General features: G+C 38.0%; 1 protein-coding gene across 3 annotated transcripts in view; it reads left to right on the top strand.

Moving 5' to 3' along the window:
• sema5ba (sema domain, seven thrombospondin repeats (type 1 and type 1-like), transmembrane domain (TM) and short cytoplasmic domain, (semaphorin) 5Ba) overlaps window positions 1-22301 on the top strand; it is a 153082-nt gene that overhangs the window by 55818 nt on the left and 74963 nt on the right. For all 3 annotated transcript variants that reach the window (XM_087803437.1, XM_087803436.1, XM_087803439.1), the window contains exons 3-5: window positions 6782-7009; window positions 16540-16639; window positions 17667-17712. In XM_087803437.1, the coding sequence (XP_087659563.1) occupies window positions 6829-7009; window positions 16540-16639; window positions 17667-17712 (327 nt within the window). In that variant the 5' untranslated portion in view covers window positions 6782-6828. The remainder of the gene's footprint in view (window positions 1-6781; window positions 7010-16539; window positions 16640-17666; window positions 17713-22301) is intronic.

The raw sequence follows: 22301 nt of genomic DNA, 5'->3' as shown, positions 1-22301 counted from the left end.
CCAAACCAGTGGCATGGCCACTGAAGATCTTTTTAACCACCTCAGCAACCTCCTGCTATGAATAATATTTGACCTTTCCAAGCTTATCTTTCATCATACCACACTCAGTCAGACATTGCCTTTTTATATTTATTGAAATGAAGATGTTATATAATTAAAAGAAAGATTGATGTCAAGTTTAGTCAAGTTTGATGTAGCACACTCTTGAGGAAGGAACTCCTAGTCTTCTATTAAATTAACTTTATAGCACATATTTTTCCTACATACCTTTCTCATAATTGCAAATGTTTATTTAACTATAAATTGTGTTTAGTTGAATTATGATTTGGAAGCTAAAGACATGATTGTAAAAATGCCCTTCATCTGAGACAAACTCAACACAAGGGGATTAAATCTCTTTTGTTTTCTTCCAGTGAGTGAGTAAGTACAATTATGCAAATTGTAGTAATTTGGGAAGTTCTCCGCAGATAAATAACGCCTTTCTTCATAAGAAAATGATTCTCCATCTCAATCCAGATGGCAGTTAATCTGAACCTTCCAGAGCACAGACTGGAGTAAGTGCTTGCCAATGCTTTGGCGCCGCTATGACAACCAATCTGCATGTAGTCGAGCAGCAGAAAAGCAGGTTGAGTGTTTTTTTGGGCCAGACCTCTCGAGTCTCCTGAGGGAGTGGGATGGCGGACCACCTGCTGATGTAACACTTTGTTTAAAAGTGAAGTGCTCAGGATAGCGGAAAAGCTTAACGCAAAAGAGTTCAAATAAGGAAGTGATTTTCTCTGCATGGTTTTATAGTGTGCCACTTTACTGAGGCTGATATTCCTGGATCACTTGGACTTTTCTGATGATGGTCACCGTAAAATAAATAATTCTTTAAAAATTAAAGAAAGTTTCATATTTGTGACAGCCAAGCAACTAGTTACATTTCTTGTGTGAGGATGACCAATCAGTTGGCATGGAAGGGCAACATCAGTAGAGAAGATAAATCATATTTACTTTTGTCTTGTGTTTTTGTGTCTGTAAGTGCAACAAGAACCTTCAGTCAGAGCCTCTGCTCCTAAGATTTACCTGCGAGCGTGACAGCTCTAGACTTTCCCAATTGGTCCATAACAATAATTATTGAGCATTACATTCCTCTGCAAAGCTCCTTCTTTCATCAGTTTCTGCTCATTTTGTTTAACCTTCAATCTTCCATTACCTCACCGACAACAAAGAAGAAGGTTCCAAACGTCCTCATGTTTGCTGCAAACTCGGTTTTTAACTTCAGCCACAAAGACTTTAATTAGAAGGCCCTACTATGTCCTACTAGATGACATTGTTGACAGGAGGCAGCTGGCTCGATGGCTGATCATCTTTACAAGGTTACTATTCTTGAGTTACACATTGCACTATAGTCTCTCTCATTGTCAGTGGTATCTTTGTTTGAGCCTTTTCTTACATTGCCATGGTAACATTGTTTTTTTTTGTGAAGTTAATAGAGGCATATTCCTTTTCTAGGTGTGCAAAGGCGACTGTCACAGTAGCCAAAACAGCTTTTACAAATGACATTTCCGTTGGCAATAATGGTAGTGATCAACTTCAATCTTTTAAATACTTTTCAACTTTTCAATACTTTAATTACCAGTTTAGGTAAACAGCTTTCCGTAAACGGACATCATGTATTGGTTATCCGATACTGGCACTTTTAAAATTGTACTCAAAGAAGGAATACATCTTTTTCTCAGAAACCTAGAAAACTTCAAATGTGTCTAAAATTGTAATAAAACCAGTTTGATCTGCTGTGATACACGTTGTTTGATTTGTGTTCTGTGCATATTGTTTTGTGGGTTAATTTGATCAATTCTAACAAACTGAGTTACTTGTGTAGGCATGAGTCATTGTGCATGAGGAGCTTTGCCATTTCTGTCTCGTACAGTAGAATTGTAAATGCATATTGAACACGTATCAGAAAAAATTACAACAAATTGATGAGTGTGTTGCTTGGCGGGGCTTATAGATCAGTTCAGATATTCCAGATTTTCACGTAAATGTTTTTCTCCCCACCTCTAAACATAGTCCACTTTACCTTGTTACCTTTAGAAACACACAATAAGCGGGTTATATTGTTCATATTGAAATATACTTCAACAAACAACATATTTGTTTCAGCTTCAGTGTTTGCAGGGTTCAGCTCAATTCAAGTTTAATTCTACAGACTCGGACTGGAAATAACTGTATGCCAATGGTTCTTGGGGATACAACACATTCATTATCTGGACTAATGGAAGGAAACTAATACCTAATTGGGACACTTTGCGTAAATGTTGCTGCCACATGCTATCATTTAGCTTCATGATGCATGTCTTGTCATATGAATTACATTAAAATGTATCAAACAAAGTATTTATATTTTTACTACTGATCTCGCTGTCACACACAGAATTAAATTTCAAGGTTTAATGTGTAAAGTAGATTTGTGAGGGGGGTAAGAAATGAAAGCATCCAATGCTTTAAATCCTTTATTTTGAGTAAGTGGACATGCTACAGTTATGTTATTCTATTATTAATGTGCCGCTTTTGCAATTTCTGTTACACACCTTCAAACAGCATTTTTGATGACTTGGCAGTAAATGTCGATCTTCACTTCTATTGAGAATCGGACGTGACTAGACATCTATTAGCCCAATCCACAAAAGAATGTTGTAAATCCACTGCTCCTTCAATCATTCTTCTTCACTGGGTGCCCCGGTGAGTGATTGATTGTCACATAGAGGCCCCGTTACCTTTAAAAGGCTTCCACTGTGACAGAAAGAAGGCCTGTGTGTGTGTTGAGAAAAGCTCATCTAGAGTTGTGGATTATTCTGATTAAATCTATAAAACCAGCACAGCATGACGTGTAATTGGCTGATCTAGAATCACACCAATTTTCCCCTCTCATACTTTGGTGACCACTGGAAATTCTTCTTCTCTTATTGTTGCAGGGTCAATTCTAAGAGTGAGTATGGGAAAGAATCTTAAAAATGATACGATAAATTGCGATACTGTAAGAACAAGGATGTATTTGTAGTATTGCCTGAGTACTTGACTCTGGTGTTGCAAAATTTACAGACCACATAACAAGCCGACTGTATCCTCTTGTCCTCAGTCGTCAAAAACTTTCGCAAGATTTGAAGTTTCATTTAGCTTTGTGCCATCTAGCGGCCGAAAGTTTATAGGAATTAAAAAAAGACCACAGTGTGAATTATTGAATGTTAATAGTAAAACAAGGTTAAACATATTTTACTTTACATACACATTATTGAACAGTAAACAGTAGAACAACAATGGCAACACATGAAATATGTAGATGCAAGCATAAAATGAATAGAAAAAAAATACAATACAGTGCACATACCAAATCAATGTCGTGGAAAAGAATATCGCGAAATATTGCCAAAGCAATATGTTCCAACACCCCTCATCAATACTGTTTTGAAACGCTTCATTTTCACCCTGTTCTCCTCGTCTTCTTCCACCCCTCCTCCATCTTTTCTCTGTCTATTCCTCCTTTCCTTTCTTCTTTTCCTTCTTAACTGTGTTCTCTTCTTTAATGTTCCATCTTCACCATCATCACCTCCTTACTTGTCTTTTTCATCTTCTCTTCCTCTTATCTTTAACTTCCACTGTCTCCACCACCTCTGTTTTTTTCGTCTCCGTATCTTCTCCTATTTCTCCCTCCATTATTGTCGAATTTTCCTGTTTCTTCTTCAAAAGGGTATTTTAAATGTTAAGTCCTATCTATCCTTCTCTCTTTTCGTTCTCTGTCTGCTCTTCCTCCTTATTTGTCTTCTCTCCCTCTTTTCTTTCTCCTTCCCTATTTTTTTATGTTGTTTTTTTCCCTCATTTTCATCTGTTCTTCCTCATTTTTCAGATGAACTGTAGATGAATCAGCTGATCATCACCAATCTGATATGTTGCAGACGTATGCATAAATGTAAATGAATTAGAACACCCCAAGCATACAGACTGCATCAGATGGATTTTCAAATATATTTATGTTAACCTACGCTCAGCATAATGTGTCAACGTCTACTGAGTGCTTTAATTGTAGTATAATCCTGGACATGAAGGCCTAATGAAGGCCTTGTTCAGCCCTTGACTCTCAGGACTAATTGATTGAATGTAAGAGACACTTCAAACTAATCAAAGATCAATAGTTTATTCCTCAATTAGCAGTAAATACAGTAGGTGAACAGCTTTACCTACAATTACCTGCAAATGATTGTTGTGTTTGTGTTATATGATATGATTCTCACACTTGAGTAAGTGTAGTGCAGAGTTCTCACTTGAGAGAAACAAGGCATTTGCTATATTTATATGTTTTGGTCTGTTAAAGAAAAGTCTTTGGAGGGCAGACACTGGGAGCACTTGAGGACTAAAATCCGATCAATAATTTAAACCATGACAGTGCTCTGAAAGCTGCATCTGTAGAAAAGCTGCTACCTCCTGGTCTTTTTACGAAGTTATTTTCACTGACTGTGGCCTGAAAGTGAACCCTGCAAGTCGACAAAGATCCAAGTCCTGCTGAATCATGTCTGGAACCAACTTCGTCAGATATCCACCGTTCTCTATTGTTGTGTGTACGATGTGTTGAAAAGATCTGCAGACTCCACTATATCACTTCATCAAATGTGTGCACAGCACTTGGTGCATTATACTACAACCAGCAAAGATAATTGATGTGACTGATGTGCTCATCCTGCAAGTCCAGCTCTCTCCAGACATGTGAGTGATTGAGGCATTAGCAGGCGAAGATGTAGTGAAGGTAAAGTTTCCTCCACTTCACCTGTATTGCAGTTCTTTCAGATACATACAAAGATAGTTTGAGCCTGAAACCAGAGGCTTGTTATGACTAGTGAGTAGATCCACTTCGAATATGTTTGAACATGTATGTCCTTTTTATTGCCTAGATCTGATTACATAATGCATGAAACTGGAGGTCATGAAATTTGGACTGCCTTTGACTCATTTCAAGTCCTGCAGAAGTTTGTTATAACATGAAAATAAGATGAAAACACAAAAATAAGTAAACTTTCAGGGTTTCAAAAGTTGTTGCGTCTGCATTATCGCAAATCAACCAAAATCTTTTTTGTAAATCATCATCAATGCAATTTTGTCTGCTGTGCTTTCATTTTGGTAAATGTAAGTATATTTACAACTTTATTGACACTAAAAAGTAAGTAAGTAATAAGTAAATTATGGTTATTTGTAAAGCGCCTTTCTAGACCAGGGCCACAAAGGGCTTAAACAATCAAAAACAATATACAGCTAAAATACATGCTTTAAAAGACCAAGACACATCAGGGAAAAGCCTGCACCAATTAAAACGTCTTAAGATGTTTCTTGAAGGAGTCAGTAGATCATCAAACACAGAGGGAGAGGAAGATCATTCAAAAGCTTAGGGGCAACAGCCTGGAAGGATTTCTCTCCTCTGGTCCAGAAGCGTGTGCGCAGAACCATTAGCAGATTGTGATCCTGCAGAGTTTTGTATTAACTGCAGGCGAGACACGAAAATAAACTGTGACAATAATCCAAACGATTTATTTATTTGGCAAATACACTGAAACTGTGCCCAGAAAGTTACGATGAGAACAACTGTAACACAGACCCAGACAGTCCCACTTCATCGTCTTCTCAGCAGGATCTGGTGATCAACTGTATCAAAGGTTCAGGACAGTTCCAAGAGAACCAGAACAGTGTATTTACGTTTGCTGAAGCCAGACTGAAACTTCTCATAGATGTCGCCCTGATCCAGGAACAACGACAGCTGCTCAGACACCACCTTCTCTAAGATCTTGGACAAGAATGGAAGCTTAGAAATAGGCCTGAAATTACTGAAGTCAGTCGGGTCTAAGTCTGGCTTTTTGAGCAAAGGTTCCACAGTGGCATGTTTAAATGTATTGGAAAAACCCATGTGGAAAGGGAGAGGTTAACCATTTTGGTTACCCAGGGGCCAATTACATCAAACACTTTAATAAAGAGCCAACACGGAAGGACGTCAGACGAGCAAGAGGAGGGTTTCATCTTGTTCACCAGTGCTAAAATATCAGCCAGAGTCATGTTGTTAAATGAGAACCACAAGCTAGAGACAGGCTAAGTGCTAGCAAAAGTCGTGTTTGCAATGGTCCAGCTTATTGGACTGTTTAATTGAATAAATTCACCATACACACTTTTTTATCACACATTTCCTGCCTGAACGACCCCATAAACATCTGTGCTACAACGTGACACGTAAAACAGGGCACACGCTTTTCATGTGAGTACTCAGCTAGATTTGCATTACTTCTATTTTCCAGGCAACAAAAGTGAGACAACCTGCCACCGGTTTTCCTGGCGTAACATTTGAGGACTTGAGAATTTAGCAGAGACATGTGATGAATTGTTAAGACTTTGTTTTTGTGACTTCATTGAGTGCTATGTTTTGTACAGAAGTGTAAAATTGGTGAAGCTATGAACTATCACGGTGCTTCTCTACTTGGTGACTTTAAATTGTCTCTAGGTTGAAGCGGTTTTCTGTTCCAAGTGACTGATGACTGCAACTTTTTCTCATTGTTGGATTAAAAAAACCCTCTTCTGATACACAATAATATAATATACTGGCATAGTGAGTTTTGTTCTGTCTCTTCTAATCCTCCTTTTTCTTAAATTTCACTTCATAGCTGCTCTATTATTTGCACAACATCAGTGTCAGTTGACGAAATTTGCCGATTGCGTGAGGGGACGTTGTGCTAACATATTCTTCTGCTCTGACCCTTGTCCATTCTAGCATTATTCCAGAGGCCCACCTTGGCAGTTAGAGGAGAGGTCATCACCATGACAACGTCCTTGCCGGACTCCAACTCCTCGTCCATGGCTGGCCTCTTCCTGCTCGTCCTCCTTCCAACTGCTTTCACTCAGAACTCTGGAGTTTCAATAACACCAACCCCAGCGCTGTTTGACCCCTTGACCCATCCTGAGTGCATCAAAAAGGAACATCCAAAAGTTTCCATCCAAGGTCAGATCTCTTATTTGCTCTTATTGGGGTTCAACCACTTTTCACCCTTTAGAAGTTTCTATGTGATAGGATTTTTTGAATTATTTGACTACATTTAAGTGCTTTGGTTGACTTAATGTCCTCTGCTGTGTATGGCTTCCTAATGTATTTTCTGTTTCCAAAATGAGATCATTGAAAATATAATGACATTTTTCAGGATGATTTCAAGATGTCTTTCAGTGAAAAAGTTAAATGAGCCAGTGTAGTTTGTAATAAATAACTGAAAGAGGTGTCTGTGTAACCAAACCAAAACTGTAGAATTATACTGGTTAATGGCCTCCTAGAGGAACGCAAGAGTGAGACAGACAGGGGGAAGAGATAGACAAAAGAAAGCAACATTTTTCCTAACGTGAGGTGAATGCATCAAGAGCAGGATGTCACCCACTGTAAAAACAAGAAAACAATAGTTGAATTTGTTTAGAACATTCAATTTTGTGCAACATGAAAAACACGGATGAAAAAGAAATAGACATAATGCCACTTTTGTATATAAGGGGGAAAAGTAAGACAACAAAGCTTTCAGCGATTGTAAAAGCACATGAACTTGAAAATGAATACTCTGGTACTCTGTTTTTTTTTTTATATAGCCGTGTTACTACCATGTAACAAGCACTGTTGAAAAAAATATATTTAATTAAATATTTCCTCATGAATATCCCTTGTTCAAATCTGCAGCTAATAGACAGGTAAAGCCTTTATATGTACAAATATTATTATAATATAGTTATATTTTCATTTAGATGAACATATTTCCAGACCTTTTAATCAGGTCGATTAATTGCAAAGAAGAAAGTTTCAAACATATAGAACTTGTTTTTAGAATACGTTAAATTCACATTAAAGTTGAGAAAGTTTGAAGTTAACATCAAGAAGACAGATATCACATTGTTTTGTAAAAATCAATTACTTCTGGTTGATCTCAAGCTTGTTTGTGGCATGCTGAGGACCATTTGAGGAAATAGAAATTTCCCCAAAAACGTATCTGTATTAAAATAGGTCGATGCTCGGAACAATCAAGTTGTTCAAAACAATAAAACAAACACCAGTTTGGCAGAAAATCACTCAATGATTTTTTTTTTTTTTTGCGTTTACAAAACAGTTATTGACAACTTCTCCATGTGTGGAAGTGCCTTAGTGTGTGCAACAAAAGAAGCTCCCACTTCTATACGGGCTGCACCAACACAGAAGAAGAAAATAGCAGTGGCTTGATAGACATGATCACCAGCTATCTGTTCTATTCATCTGTACAGTGGGCCAAGAAACAAGCTCTTCCCCACAGCGTGAAATGGGACAGAACAGTTTGGTGCGCTGAATCACAGATAGCTAGCTGGAAAATGAAAGGTAAACACAGGCGAGATTGCAGTATTTATTTTTGAATGTGTTGTTTGTGCTCCTTCCGCTGAAATGTGATGACAAAGATTGGAAAGTGGGAAAAAAGTCACCAGCAGGGATCTAGGTAAGAAACAGGGAAATTGAAAAGAACCTTTCGATTAGGAACCCACTCAGTCCCTTTATAAATACATTCTTGGTTTGAACAACGACATAGCTTAAACAAAGTTGTTGCTGATAATAAAAAACATTTTTACTCAGCAAAAAGTCACGTTGAAATCTCCTTGGGGTCTTTTTCTGCCTGCACCCTGCTGGGACCTCCAGATGTCCAGATCAGGCTCTTCAAAGCCATGATGGCGGGAGCAGGGCAGGACCACTGGCTTGTCAGAGCCGCTGTTACAGATCATTATGTGAGGGAAAGGCTCAGGAACGACCCACACAGTCAAAGTGTGACCATGAACCTGAATTTCACTGGGTGTTAAGTTTCATTTAGATTTGTATTTATTCTATTTTAGATCTTTATTCTTAACTATTTCTAAAGCTCTTTGGCATTTAAGTCTTGCATAGTGCAGTATTTTTCTTTATAGTGACAGCCGTATTTGACCTGAAAACTAATTTTTAATTCTGTTTTTATAAGTACTTTTTAAAAAAAACAAAAAACTTTCCTTTTCTTTACCGCCTTTCAAAGGACAAAATAAATTAACAAACATGATGTTTTTCTGCTGTTTTCAAGCGTAAACCACATCATTTGCATTTTATAGCAGCATCTTCTTTTTTCTTCTACATTGAAGTGTTTTTTTCTTTGCTGTGGAAGCCCCAGAAAGAAAAAAGGTATATATCGTACATAAGGCATGTCAAGGCTCTGTGTGTGTGGTTCATGTTTTAACCCTAATCTGGCATCACTGGTACTCACGTGTTTGGTCTGAGTTGAGCCTGAATGAAAACGTGAAGGTCAATGTGTAGGAGTGGAACGTTCCCCCTTTTTACTTAGTGTGTGTGAAAGGTGTCAGAAGAACATCTGCGTCTGATTAAAGAAACAAGAGTGTAAAACTGGCTATAGACACTTCCATAGTTGATGGTGTGAATTTGATCATTTTAGTGCTTGATGCTCCAGTTTGTCTGGTAATAAATGCACTCTGTAACTCAATGGCACCCAGAGCAACCATACCCATAAACCCAACAACATGTCACATGAGGGAGCCGGTGTAGAGAAGTGATGGGTCATAAGACCTTGGCTGCATTTATATGTTTCTCTCATGGTTTACATATCATGGGTTTCTAAGATCGCTGCCATGTTTCACTCAGAAGAGACAGAAAATGTGTAGAAACTGTTTTTTCTACACATTCTTTCTCATTCATTTCTTCTCACTTTTAGGTTCCATCAGGTCGCTCTTTCTAAAGCTTCATATTATGCACTAAACCATTTTTTCAAGTGCTTGAGCGGCTACTTTGTGATGATGCCATTGGGCAGTTTTGCTCTCTGGTCTTTGAGAAGAAACACTTCAAGTGATGACTGAAATATATCCCATTACATTTTGGATCTGCAGCTTACTTTTTCACCATTACCTGGTTTTATTTCCAGGGCTCTGTGTATTTTAAGCTGAACGATCAGGAAGTTGTCTGAGCATTAATGATGCAGCCAGGTGGAGTTTAACATCATGCTAGTGCGCAGCGCCCCCTCTCACACTTTTATAGTGTGCACTGTACCATGTGCTTGAGAAAGAAAAGTTGTTAAAGTCAAGCCATTAAGATTTATTCATGCTTAACAAATAATGTGTTACAAATCACATTCACTAACTCACTAATAGCAAGTACTAATACTATCCCACTGACTTGATTTTATATGTAAAAGGTATTTTCATATTATATATCAAGGTATTTATACAAATAGCTTGGGAGTTACTTACTACAGTAAGGAGAACATTAGATGAAACATCTTATTTTACTTTGTACTTGTAAATACCCATAGTAAGTAGAATTGCAGACATTCAACCAGACAGTGTAGACAATACAGAATCTTTCAAATGAAAGGTGGAGCATGTAACCCTTTTAAGATAAAACTGTTCAAATCTTGAGCTGATGTTTTTGTCCTGCTAGTAGGTAACAAATGTGTTTCATTACATGTCTTTACATTTGGCAGTTACAAGTAGTAACTTTTCCTCTCCTTTTTCAAGATTGCCAATTAACTGTTTAGTTAACGATAAAATGATTGTTTAATCAATATCAAATTCAAACATGTTGCATTTTAATTATTTCATTTGAAGTTGTGTCTCAAATGTCTTGCATTTGTACTTTGATCAGTCATCTGGGTCTCTCTCTCTCTCTCTCTCTCTCTCTCTCTCTCTCTCTCTCTCACTCTATCGCTCTCTCTCTCTATCTCGATTTCTTCAAAGGTCAACTGTATTTTGGCAGCCTTGTTATACAGCTTATTCCACAAAATGAAACTTTTATCCTCCTTAATAAGATTTGTTGGCTCAACCAATGAATTAATAAACTATTTTATCACTTGTGGCCCAGCTACTGTGTGTGTGTGTGTGTGGGGATGAAGCAAAAGAGTGAAAAGAGTCCATGTTTTAGTCATTACTCGTAGCCATTAACATTTTAGTACATGTATGAACATGCTTTATGATGTGACCCTCATTCTTTTATGGCCTCATCAATATATCAATAGCTGCAGCGGGGCACATTGTGTGGACGTCAGGGGGGCGTTGTTAGCGACGCCTGACTGAGAGACGATTAGCCTCCTGGCCTGAGCTCTATTGTGGCTCTGCTGTCCCTGCTGGCTACTCGCCGTATCTCAGACCAGCCTGTAACCCTGAAACCTTCTATCTGTGTTCAGCCAAGTGCTGGTGCTGGAGTGGAGATCAGCCAGAGAATGTTGTGCGCTGTTGAGTCACGGCAGCTTCCACAGGACTGACGCACAGCAAATGATCAACTAGAACCGAGACGATACAAAGAGTATGAAGGCGAGTGGAGGCATTCGGATCATAGATCTGATAAAGAGCTTAGAAGTATATCCTGTGTTAGTTAAAATAATGGTAATGGGATGTGAAATGGTCTACATATTTGAGGGGTCTTGTGTTACCAATTTGATTATTAATGACATAAACAACCTGGCTGTCGAAAAGGGAACTATTAAAGGTTGTGAACATGGTGTAATATAAGTAATAGTATTTTAAGAAAGTAATGATACAGAGAAAATACTCAATGACAACACAGTAATGAGAGAAAATTGATATATTCCGGAAAAACTATGGAAAAACAGCTCTTAATGTATTAAAGAAAGAATATGGTGTCTTTAGGATGTGTCCAGAAGTATTTATTTGTACACATTTATTTACTAACATTAACATCAAACAGTATTACAGCACATCTGAATTCTCAAATCACTCCCAGCTCTTCAAACTAAAGTGCAATTTCAAACTAATGGGACTTCACATATTTCTTTAAAAAAAAACAACAAAAAAAACACTTAGAAACCAAAACTCAATTTTTCTTATAATCTCAGTGATTGGCAGACGACCAGATCTTGAAATGGATTCCACACTAAAGGAGAATCCATACACGTATTATAACCTTCTCCCCCTCAGCCAACTTCATCTACTTCTGACTCAGTCAGCATTTTCTTTTCTGCTCCACTTATTCAGTGTCAGTCTATCTGTCCTTTGTCCTTGGTTGACCACAAGATGAAATATTTTGTTGTAATGTGTAAAAAACGAAAATGGAATTTTGTCATGTGTGTATTTGTGTTTGGTCTATGACAAGGTGACCCAAAGGGCTAAAAACAAGTTTAATTGTTTTATCCCTTGTGTTGATTTTGGATCAAGTTTAACGACCTCCCCTGTCTATAAATACATATGGAGTTGGGTAAGGGTTAAATGAGCAGCTTTAAATGTGCCGCTCAGGTGAACAATGATTAGAAGAAAATGTTAAACATCGCACTGGTATTAAATATATGAAATTGTTCTTTTATTAGATATGTTTTTAAATATGACCTCCATTAAGATCTCTGGGCAAACGCTGCAGGTGAGGATTAGCTAGTGTTAATGTTCACCATTAAAAAATACTTCAATGTGAATGACTGCGACTGTCTCATTCAGAATGTCCTTGCTAGTTAAGAGTTACAAATGAGCAGAGTGTTTATCTATGTGTTTCTGCCTCTGACATGTGTTGGACTCCGCTCTGTGATACGTTGGCAGATTTGGCGCCTCGGCATCCAGATGCCATTGAATAGTAACCTAGATCAGTCGGGAAGCCACTTCACTCTGCCAACTCTCCGCTTGCGTGGGAAGGAGCAGAATGTTTAAAAAAGTGTTAGATGGAAGCAGACAGAAAGGTTAGGATTTATGTCTGCCTGAGACAAATATATCAGCGGAGGCCGTCATCCCTCTCCTCGTCCTCCCGGCAGCCACAGGCTAATGCATTAATCCCGGCGATTGCAGAGGAGGGGGAAATGCAATAATCATTCATCATGTCCATCTCGGGGGCCATGGGTAAACCACCCGGCAAGAGGGCTTTCATATTCATCCTGCTTTATAGTTCCAGCACCCAGCCAGGCAGTTATGAGGGGAAACAGTGAGGGACATGTACAAGTGCACTTGTAAGCAGGAGGATGAATGTCAGTGGGAGAAAGACCCCTGACTGTCACAGCGTTCAATCCAACAAAAGTAAATGAGCTGAAGGTTCACATCTTTCAGCGTGACTCAAATCTCTCTCTTTACAAGCTTTTTAAGATGTGATGTAAAGGAACACTTATAAGCGTGTAATAGTTCCCTCCGGGGAGAGATTTATCGAAGGAGGTTTCTTTCTATGTCTGCACGACTTGCGCCAGAGGCTCTACAACAATTTATGATGAAATTTTATTTGCTTGACATCCTCTAAGGATTTAGTGGCAGTGATTTAAGTAGATTGTTCATGTGTTGGCAAGCAGAATAAAAACATTATTAAGCTCAGCTGCTGGCTACCTGTTGGAAAATGTAGCTTGTTTCCTTCTGGTGCTGCAGTGTGCGTAAAGCAAAACAAAACAGAAATACAGCTAAAGATCTTCACCATGTAACTTCGTTTGGACCATCCGCCTGTAAATGGGACTCTTTTTCAACCAGGAAGATAAATCCAGAAATACATATTACGATTAATGTGTGGTGATATGATATATTACGATTACTTAAGGAACAACGATATATTGGTTATTTTAAAGAATGTAATTGTACGAAACCATCATAGCATGGTAAACAATCAATCTACTCATGGTAAAAAAAATCATCAACTCAAGATTATTTCTGGAGGAAAACAAGCTGGTCCACATGTAGATCGCATGTGTCTTATCGTCGCCACTGTCTTGTCGTTTTCAAGCCAAAATGGGTCCAAACATCAGCTTTAAAAGCTGCTGTGTCACGATCTCAACCAGAAGGAACCCAAGTGCAGGTGAGAGTAACCAGCAGACCACACATTCAATACAAACAAAACATTTAAGAAATAACAAGTCCAATACAATACAACAATACTAAACAAAGAGAACCAGAGTCCAAAAGTTCTAAATGTTCAACAGTCCAAAAACCAAAACGTCCACCAAACTGGGAAATAAAACAGGAAACAAAGGACACAACAGGGAACCTGGAAACAGAAAATAAAACAAGGAGGTCAAAACACGCTTATAAAGAATAAACTAAAGCAGTCGGGCACAGGAGCAAAGAGGCAAAAATGGTTGAAAAAAGGTCCAACAAGAAAAGTCCACAGGAGGGAATAAGAAAACCAACTAGAAATCAGTGCAGGGAAATCTTTGATCTGGCACACTGGTCTGGACTCAGGTGGTTGAAGTAGGGGTCTTGATTACTCATGAGGTCCAACTGTGTGCCATTATTTGACCGGGGAAGGAAACAGGAAGTGAGGGAACAAAATAAAAACAATATACCGGTACAGGTGAAAAATTACATGCTGAGCTTGGTGTATCCTTTGTTTTTCAGTCATTGCTGCCATTTCACTGGTTCTCCTGTTCCTTTGGCATGGTGAAAATGACAAATTTAAATTACTCCATTTGAAGTAATTTAATTAGTGGCCACAGGTTTAATTGCAGCATATATAAATGCTGTAAATACTCAGTGTTAATTATAGATTAAAAAAAAAAAATCGAATGATTTTCTTTTAAACACACTATTGAAATATAAACCATTATATAACTACAAATTAAAATTTCAAAGGAAAAAATGTTTATATTTATATTTTTGTAATATTGATACTGTGCTACTGAATATCGATATAATATTGGGGGGTGGGGGAGATATCGCAATATATCATTATATTGAAATTTTCTTACTCCCATAGTTAACAAATTTAAATGCTAAATAATGGCAACAACAAAAAGGTACCGACATTAGCGGAAAGAATATTTAAAATCTTCCCATTACACGCTCTAAAATAAGACAAATTGTCTGGTGGTTAGATAGATGGAACCATAGTGTAACTACCACCTGAGCATCCAAGATTTGAAAATCTAATGAAAAATTTACATTTCATGTTCTTGTTCTTTCATGTTTTATTTACATGCCTAGTTGAATACTTTTTTTTTAACAATTCCTCCTGAAAAAACATTAATACAAATCTGGACCTTTGAAAAAAACGAAAACAGAAAACTCACTAGCATTTTTATTTAAAATAAACAAACAAAAAAACACTGCAAAACACTGCGTGAGTACACGACTCTGCAAGTCCAAACAAGTGACATTCTCAGCTGGACACAAGCAGTGAAACCTGTGGGAGTCTGGAAAAGCAGATTCATGAATCAGAGATAAATGGCATCAAATTTGATCAGGGAGGATGTCTACAGTCAGTCTTATTTGAACAAAGTGAGTATTTAAGTGTCAAACATGGCGACAGGTGCAGTCTGACAGGAGTGATGGAAAAACCTGCACTCCTCTATCAGTCACATCTGAGGAAACAGTTTCTAGCTTCTATTGAAGCTTCTTCATTAATTGCAAAACCACGTGTCTTTAGTTTGTTCCTTAAATGAACTGTGGCATTCTGCAATGAAGCTTCTTCCTATTTATCTTCTATTTCTAGTTTCCAGCTGACAGAACCATATGGGACCATCAATCTGGAGTCCATATGGTAGAAGAAGTTTGGCCGAACTTTCCTTATACTTTTGAAATACTTTTGCAATCTTAACTTATTGTAAATGTTTCTTTTTTGATATATATGTATTCAATATAGTTTTCTGAACTTTTGCTCTTTTCCCAGCACTCTCATACATTCTCACGGTTCAAGTCATTTTCTTATTATTGGAGGAGATATTGGAATGTCTGCTTACCATTTTCTTGGAATACATAGATTTTCAAACAATGTGTAGAGATACCGGACATTCTGGAAAGAGTGCACCTGGATATAAGCCACATCAACTGAATTAAAAAAAAGATAAACAAGCACAAAAGATACAGAGATATTTTAGCTATTTAGATATTCTGATTTTTTTTCTGAATAGTGCTTGTGCCAGCATCACAACTGATACACAACAATGCCCAGCATGGTTCAGGTCATTTTATTTTAAAAAAGAAGAAGCTTTTTTGTCTGCTTGCAACGAGTCAATTTATTAAGCTGCCTACTCCAACATCCAACCATCAATTCATTAATGTCAAGTTACGTGTTGAATATTTATTTTCTTCTTCAACAGCAATACAAATCACTTTAACTTAAAACCTGTATATTATATATTTCTCTGTTTGGTCCATCATGAGGTTGGGTTCATGATACCCTCAACTAGCTTTTCTGTTTTACCAGCTCCAAACCTTTCAACGAACTATTATCTTTATCATTATCTCTTCCACCTGTCAGTCTCACTTCATATTTAATAAATAAGGGACTGGAGATAAAGATTGCTCTTTTCCCCCTGCATAAATTTAAGGAAACACTTAATGCTCTGCCACTTGTGTCTCCACTGCTCAGCTTCTTTTAATTGTGACATTTTAAAAGTAATTTACTTCCTCCACATGCAGAACAGCAAAATAATTTCTTGTCATGCAGCGTTGTCATAAAACAATTCAGCTTGAAACATCAATAGTTTTAAATGATATGCACTCACTTTGTCGGCTCAGAGAGATCAACCTAAAGCCACATCTTATAGGATTTGGAATAGATACTAAACTTCTCTCCATTCTCCTCCTGTCTTGCAGCTCTCAGTCCATGGATATCCACTTTTTCCTTCCCTGGTGTGAAAGACTACTCCCAGCTGACCCTTGACCTGACTCGGAATGAGCTTATTGTGGGTGCCAGGTAAGAAAGAGTCCATCAGTTCAGCCTCAGTGCTTCTCAGTTGACCTCCATGAACCGGGTCAGGTTTTCATCGTAACCTGTGATTTAAACTATGAAACCGGTTATGACTTACTAAACAAAGAAAAAATGCATTTAAACCTTTTTAATAGTATGTCACCTTCTGCTAAATAGAGGTGAAAATCCACTTCTTGTCTGCTTGTGTGTGTGTGTTATTCTTCAGAATAAAACTGTAATTACTTGAGAGATTATGAGATAGAAGTTTCGACTGATTGGTATGATGTTGTGTAGCCAATTTACATATTACTGACAGGAGACACTTTGGTGTCAGTTTTGGCACTTTTTACTTTCATTTGATAAAATCCTTCATGTTCAACGTTTCTATCGTGATCATTTGACAGCTCTTCTCCTCAGGACAAGTCATGATCTCCCTCAAAACCTCAATGTTTCAAAGCTGTCATCAGCTGGGTTCACAGGCTGAGTGAAAAAAAAATAATCTGTATTTCCCCAAACGCTCAGTGTAGCTAGGTTTTAAAATATGTTAAACCACAAGCTTGGATTCTAGATGCCCTAATCATCAGTTTAGTGTTTCCACACTCACTCACTTACCAAATAATTCATGCTCCTGCAAATCCTAACTTGTGTCTGTGCTGTCTCTTACAACTAAAGCCAGGTAGTTGCAAAACAACAAACCAAAGAGGCTGACAAAATATGAAGAACCTTTTCATCTTCTTCTTGATATTTCAGCTGCATATTGAATGTCACGCAACTTCTTTTAGAGCCAAGAGCTCGGGTTTGTTAATCAACACAAGTTTTAAAGTTGAGCTCAGGTTCATATTCAGATGGAGTAAGAACAAGTCATTATTTATTGGACCAAACAATTCATGGACCTGACATTGTTGTCAAGTGTTTGAACCACAGGAAAAATAATTTAATGATCAGCTGTCAAACGTGTCTCCTGGAAATATGTATTACAGTTTTGGACTTAATGTTCTCACACTCTCCTCCCACCTTTTCTGTGTCTCTGCAGGAACTTTCTGTTCAGACTGGACCTCAGCAACATGTCGCTCATACAGGTGAGCATGCTGCTCCATCTCTTGTGTGTCTAGCTTGTGTCTTCGTGTGTTTCTGTTGATGATAATATCTTCCTTCAAAGTGAAGTTTGAAGGAGAGAATGGCAGCAGAGCAGGAAAAAAAACTCTTGAAAAAAGCACGCTTTGATAAGGAAGTGATATTAAAAAGAGAGGCCACATCTGTTGTTTAAAAGGTTCGTGGCTACGTGGCAGCTATCGATGAAAACACAAGCTATTTACTTCACCACATGAAACAAAGACACTGTTTTGAATATAAGGAATGTATGAAACTCGAGCGGTGGTTGAAGATAACAAACGCACATTCCACCAAGGATGTGATGTCTGTTGAAACTGTAACTACTGGATAATACACATGTTTAAATTCAATATACTGGTTGTTTTGCAATATTCTATTTTTGCAAATTGACGTTTATTTACATAGATATACTGTATGGTTTAGATACAAATACAATTATATTAAGTGTAATATTAACCACCGCTGTTGCAAAAAAACTGCAATTTTTCTGTTTTTATTTATTGAAAACTCTATTGAATGACAAACTAAATCTCAAATTACAGACAAACCGATTTAAAAAAGGGACATGCTATTTGGCACTTTAAATTAACCCATATGCTTATATTACAATGGTATAAGGTGTGTTTGGACTGAACTCATACTTTCGATAGACGGACAGAGAACGGAGAAGCCGACCATTCTTCTGGTCTTTATTAAACTTTGCAGCGGCAGTAAAATACGAGAGAGCAATAAGTGGCAGCTCAGGTGACGGTAATGCACAGATGAACTTTAATGGCAATGAGTCACACAACTTGCCTTCTTTAAAATAGCTTGACCATAGAAAAGGTTTCTTTTCATGAGACCATGCTGCAAGGGGAAGTGTGAACAGGTAGTCCAAGAGAGATGAACAAGAACGGTTGAAAGAGAGGGTGGGACACAGTATGTGTGAAAGACGAAAGATGGATAGAATGCAAGAAAGAGATAAATAGAAACAAGAAAGTGCAAGAAATAAAATAAGGGGATGTCGGCATTCTGTAGTGATGTGTTGTATTACTGATGCAAGTGTGAATGTGTTGTGTTGGTGTAAGTGTGCGTCCATGTTTGAGGGTTGTATGGTTAGTCATTTTGATTGATGCGATGGTTGTGTGGTGATGATTGCGACAGGTTTAATGGGGATTGTTTTATGCATCTGATGCTGAGTTACTACACAAAAGTGTCTTTGTGGACATGAGTCATAATTTAAACTCCATCACTGTCACTGAGGAAAGTCAGTTGGCAAACTTTGTTAAAGTTTTCCTCTGCTGCAGAGAAAAAATGTCACCATCACTGAATGATGAGTTCACTGCTGAAGTGCTGCCTCCAGAGACAGCTCTTTCTTCTGACAGAAGTTTAAATGTGTGGAGAAACTCTCCTGTTGAGCTACATGTCTATATTAGATATGTGTGCAGGCTTTTCCCTGATTTTCTGGAACTCCTGTGTTTGTCTTATGTGTCTTGGCCTTTTAAAATATATATTTTAACTGTGTATTGTTTTTGATTGTTAAAGCGCTTTGTGACTCTTGTCTAGAAAGATGCTTTAAAAATAACCTTTACTTTCTTACTCACTTACTATAGAACAGACCAGAAGTGTGCCGCTCAGAGGTACTTTGTACACGGCAAACGGCAGCCAACGTCATTATTATTATTGTCAGGACAACAGCCTGCATTATTCCTCCCCACACAAACACGCCACTAGCCTTGACTCTGTCTGACAAAGTCCTCTTTGACAGAAGCCTCGACTGACTGGCATGATGTGCACAGCTGCCACCCGAGTGTCACTCCCAATATCAACGCGTCCTTTGTCTGCTCGTCTGGCTTCAGAGGAGAGAAGTCCTCTTGTCAGGATGTTGTGCTGCAACTCAAAGAAGCATTTCATTGGCCCAAGCTGATGCTCACATTCTGTTTCAAGCTAAAGGCAGTGATGGTTTAGTTTTTAATGTGACATAACTTAAGTTTTCATGCAGTCAGTGTCAACTCTGATTAGAATAATAATACATTCATAAACTGTAGTATTTACCATCATTTATCTTTGGATCAACTTCAGTGAAATTTTCCATTCATTCCTGTTTTTAAAGCAGTTGAACTGGACTTGAAGGTAGGTGAGATTAAGGAGGAATGCAAAAGATACAAGGTACAAGCTGGAGGATGCTGATTTGATAATGGCAGCCCTTGATGCAAGTGTTTAATATATGCTAATCAAAAGATTATACAGAGACTTCCAATAATAGTTAAACTGACTTTGATGGAAAGTAATTTGATGAGATTGTTTATGACAGAGATAATAAAGCTAAATCAAACCTCCAAGAATAATAATACTTCCTGAAACTTGACAGTTTTAACAATGTCCTTCACTACGTAATAGTTTTCAAGATACTTTCTTAACTTTTCAAAAGGTCAAACCAGAGACTGACACAACAAGAGCCGCGATCTCTATAGATTTAGGGGTCCAGAAACAAAAATATTTAGTCATCCATTGCTTTAAAAACAAATAAACATGAATAACTCATTACAAAACAGTTGCAATCAAAGCTTACCTCGCAGTTGTTGAATTAAGGTGCACCATTTGGTCAGTCAAGTCACTGTATTTGCTTTGACCATCTTAATTTTTCACAGTGGGAGATAAAAGGCCCACAAAGGTCAAACTATTTTGGGCGAAGAACGAGTGACAACTTTTTTTTTATATTATAGTAGAGTTTCAAGAGATGAGGGAACACTCAATTTCCATTGTCAGTCACCTCAGCTGAACGCCCTCCTGACTCCGACCGCTTTAATGTACTTTATATCTAAAGTTGACCTTATTCATGCCTGACTTCTGCTGCCGGCTTGAAAGCTAAAACTGCAGCGGCCACACACAGAGCCGACCTGCAGAAACAGAGCACATCCCACGAGACGCTAAGGACGACTAACTTTACCTTAAAACACCGGCTGTCCAATGAGAGCAGGTGAAAGTCATACAGCGTTTAGAGAAACAATTTGCTGAGTGATTGTAAAGGAAAACCCAAGAGGGCGGTCTTGACACAAAGCTGCATTCTCGAGTTCATGTATTTGAGACTGAGATGAAGCAGAGACTCAGTATTTATCTCAGTTTTTATATAGTCTAAAGCATGGACTGAATCCAAATTGGTTGTCTAATTATAAAAAAATAAATGAATTATAGGTTTAAAGTGACTTGGCTTTAGGTTATTAGGGTTCACCTTCTTAGCTGTTGGTCAAGCCAGAATTCAATACAGCTGGCCTAGCAGTGGATGATTAGAAATTCATGAGCAAAGAAAAATATACTCTAAAAGTCTACCATTGAAAAGTGCCCACAGGACTGAATGAAGATTTTATTAGCCGTTCTTTGAGACCAGTAAGAATAACATAACATAATAGTCATATGCCAAGAGCTGCAAGTATGTGTGTGCAAGTGTGTCTTTGCACATGTGTGGACATGCCAGCTCTGCAGTCTTTCAGAGAACAGGAGTGAGGAGGGCAGCCGAGATGCTGATGCCAGGGTTCTTAAAGGCTCGGCTCAGGCCGTTCTGTTCAGGCACCTGGGAGAACACCTGCCATGGCCATTAGTGAGCAGGCAAGCGAAGAAGAGTGGATGCCGAGGCAATCACGGGAGAGGGAGAGGAGAAGGGAAAGATCCCGGCAGAAGACGAAGCTATAACGAGTGGGAAGGAGTGTATAGAGAGGAAGACAAAAAAGATAGGAGAAAGAGTGATTCTTTTCTCTCTGAGAGATGTGAAACGTAAAAATGTGTAGAAGCTGTCGAGTAGTTGTCTACAAAAGAGCTTTCAAAACACCTTTCTTCCAGCTGTCTCCTCCTGTTGTGCTTTTTGTTTAGCGTAGACGCAGCAAAGGTTTGGAGTAAATCATGCGTCAGTTAGTGCTTTCTTTACAAAAACATCTATCTCGCAGATCTTTGAAGAAGCTTGTTGAATAAAAACCTGTGTGAGTCAACTGCCAGACGGGAGGAAACACACTGTGGTGAGATTGCTCTACTGGAAAATCAACGATGAGAATGACTTACTCAAACAGCCAGCAAGTATCAGATCAGCAGAGGGAGGTCTCAACAGTGTGAAGTCTCTCTTCATCCAGCTCTATCTAAAGAATCCCAGTATGTATGTAGGTGTGTGCTATCTATGGCCGACTCTCATCTCCTGAGGGGAACGAGGAGTGTCAGAATGAATAACAGACATGGCTTATTATAGTAGACTTTTCAAATGTCTTCTTGTATCTGTCATGTTTGTTCATCTGCATATAAATTATATATTCCTTATTAATTGTATAATCAGTATTTTTGGAAACTGCAAATACTACCTTAAACTGTGATGAAAGTTTGAATTTACAACCGGCGTTAGCTGTTTACTGTTGAAATTGGAATCTAAGACATTTACTTTCTTATAGGCACAATGAATAGTATTTCAATCATGTTTCTGGCTCTAGTGTCTGAAATGTTGTCATGTTCTTTGTTTGAAAAGTTATGTAGTGAAGAACATTGTTAAAAAGGTTTTAATACATAAGTTCAAATGAAACAAATCATTACAGTAAAA

The sequence above is a fragment of the Callionymus lyra genome, chromosome 12, assembly GCF_982586985.1.
Source record: "Callionymus lyra chromosome 12, fCalLyr1.hap1.1, whole genome shotgun sequence".
NCBI lineage: Eukaryota > Metazoa > Chordata > Actinopteri > Syngnathiformes > Callionymidae > Callionymus > Callionymus lyra.
The sequence above is the reverse complement of the archived record's forward strand: the minus strand, read 5'-3'. Positions and strand labels throughout refer to the sequence as shown.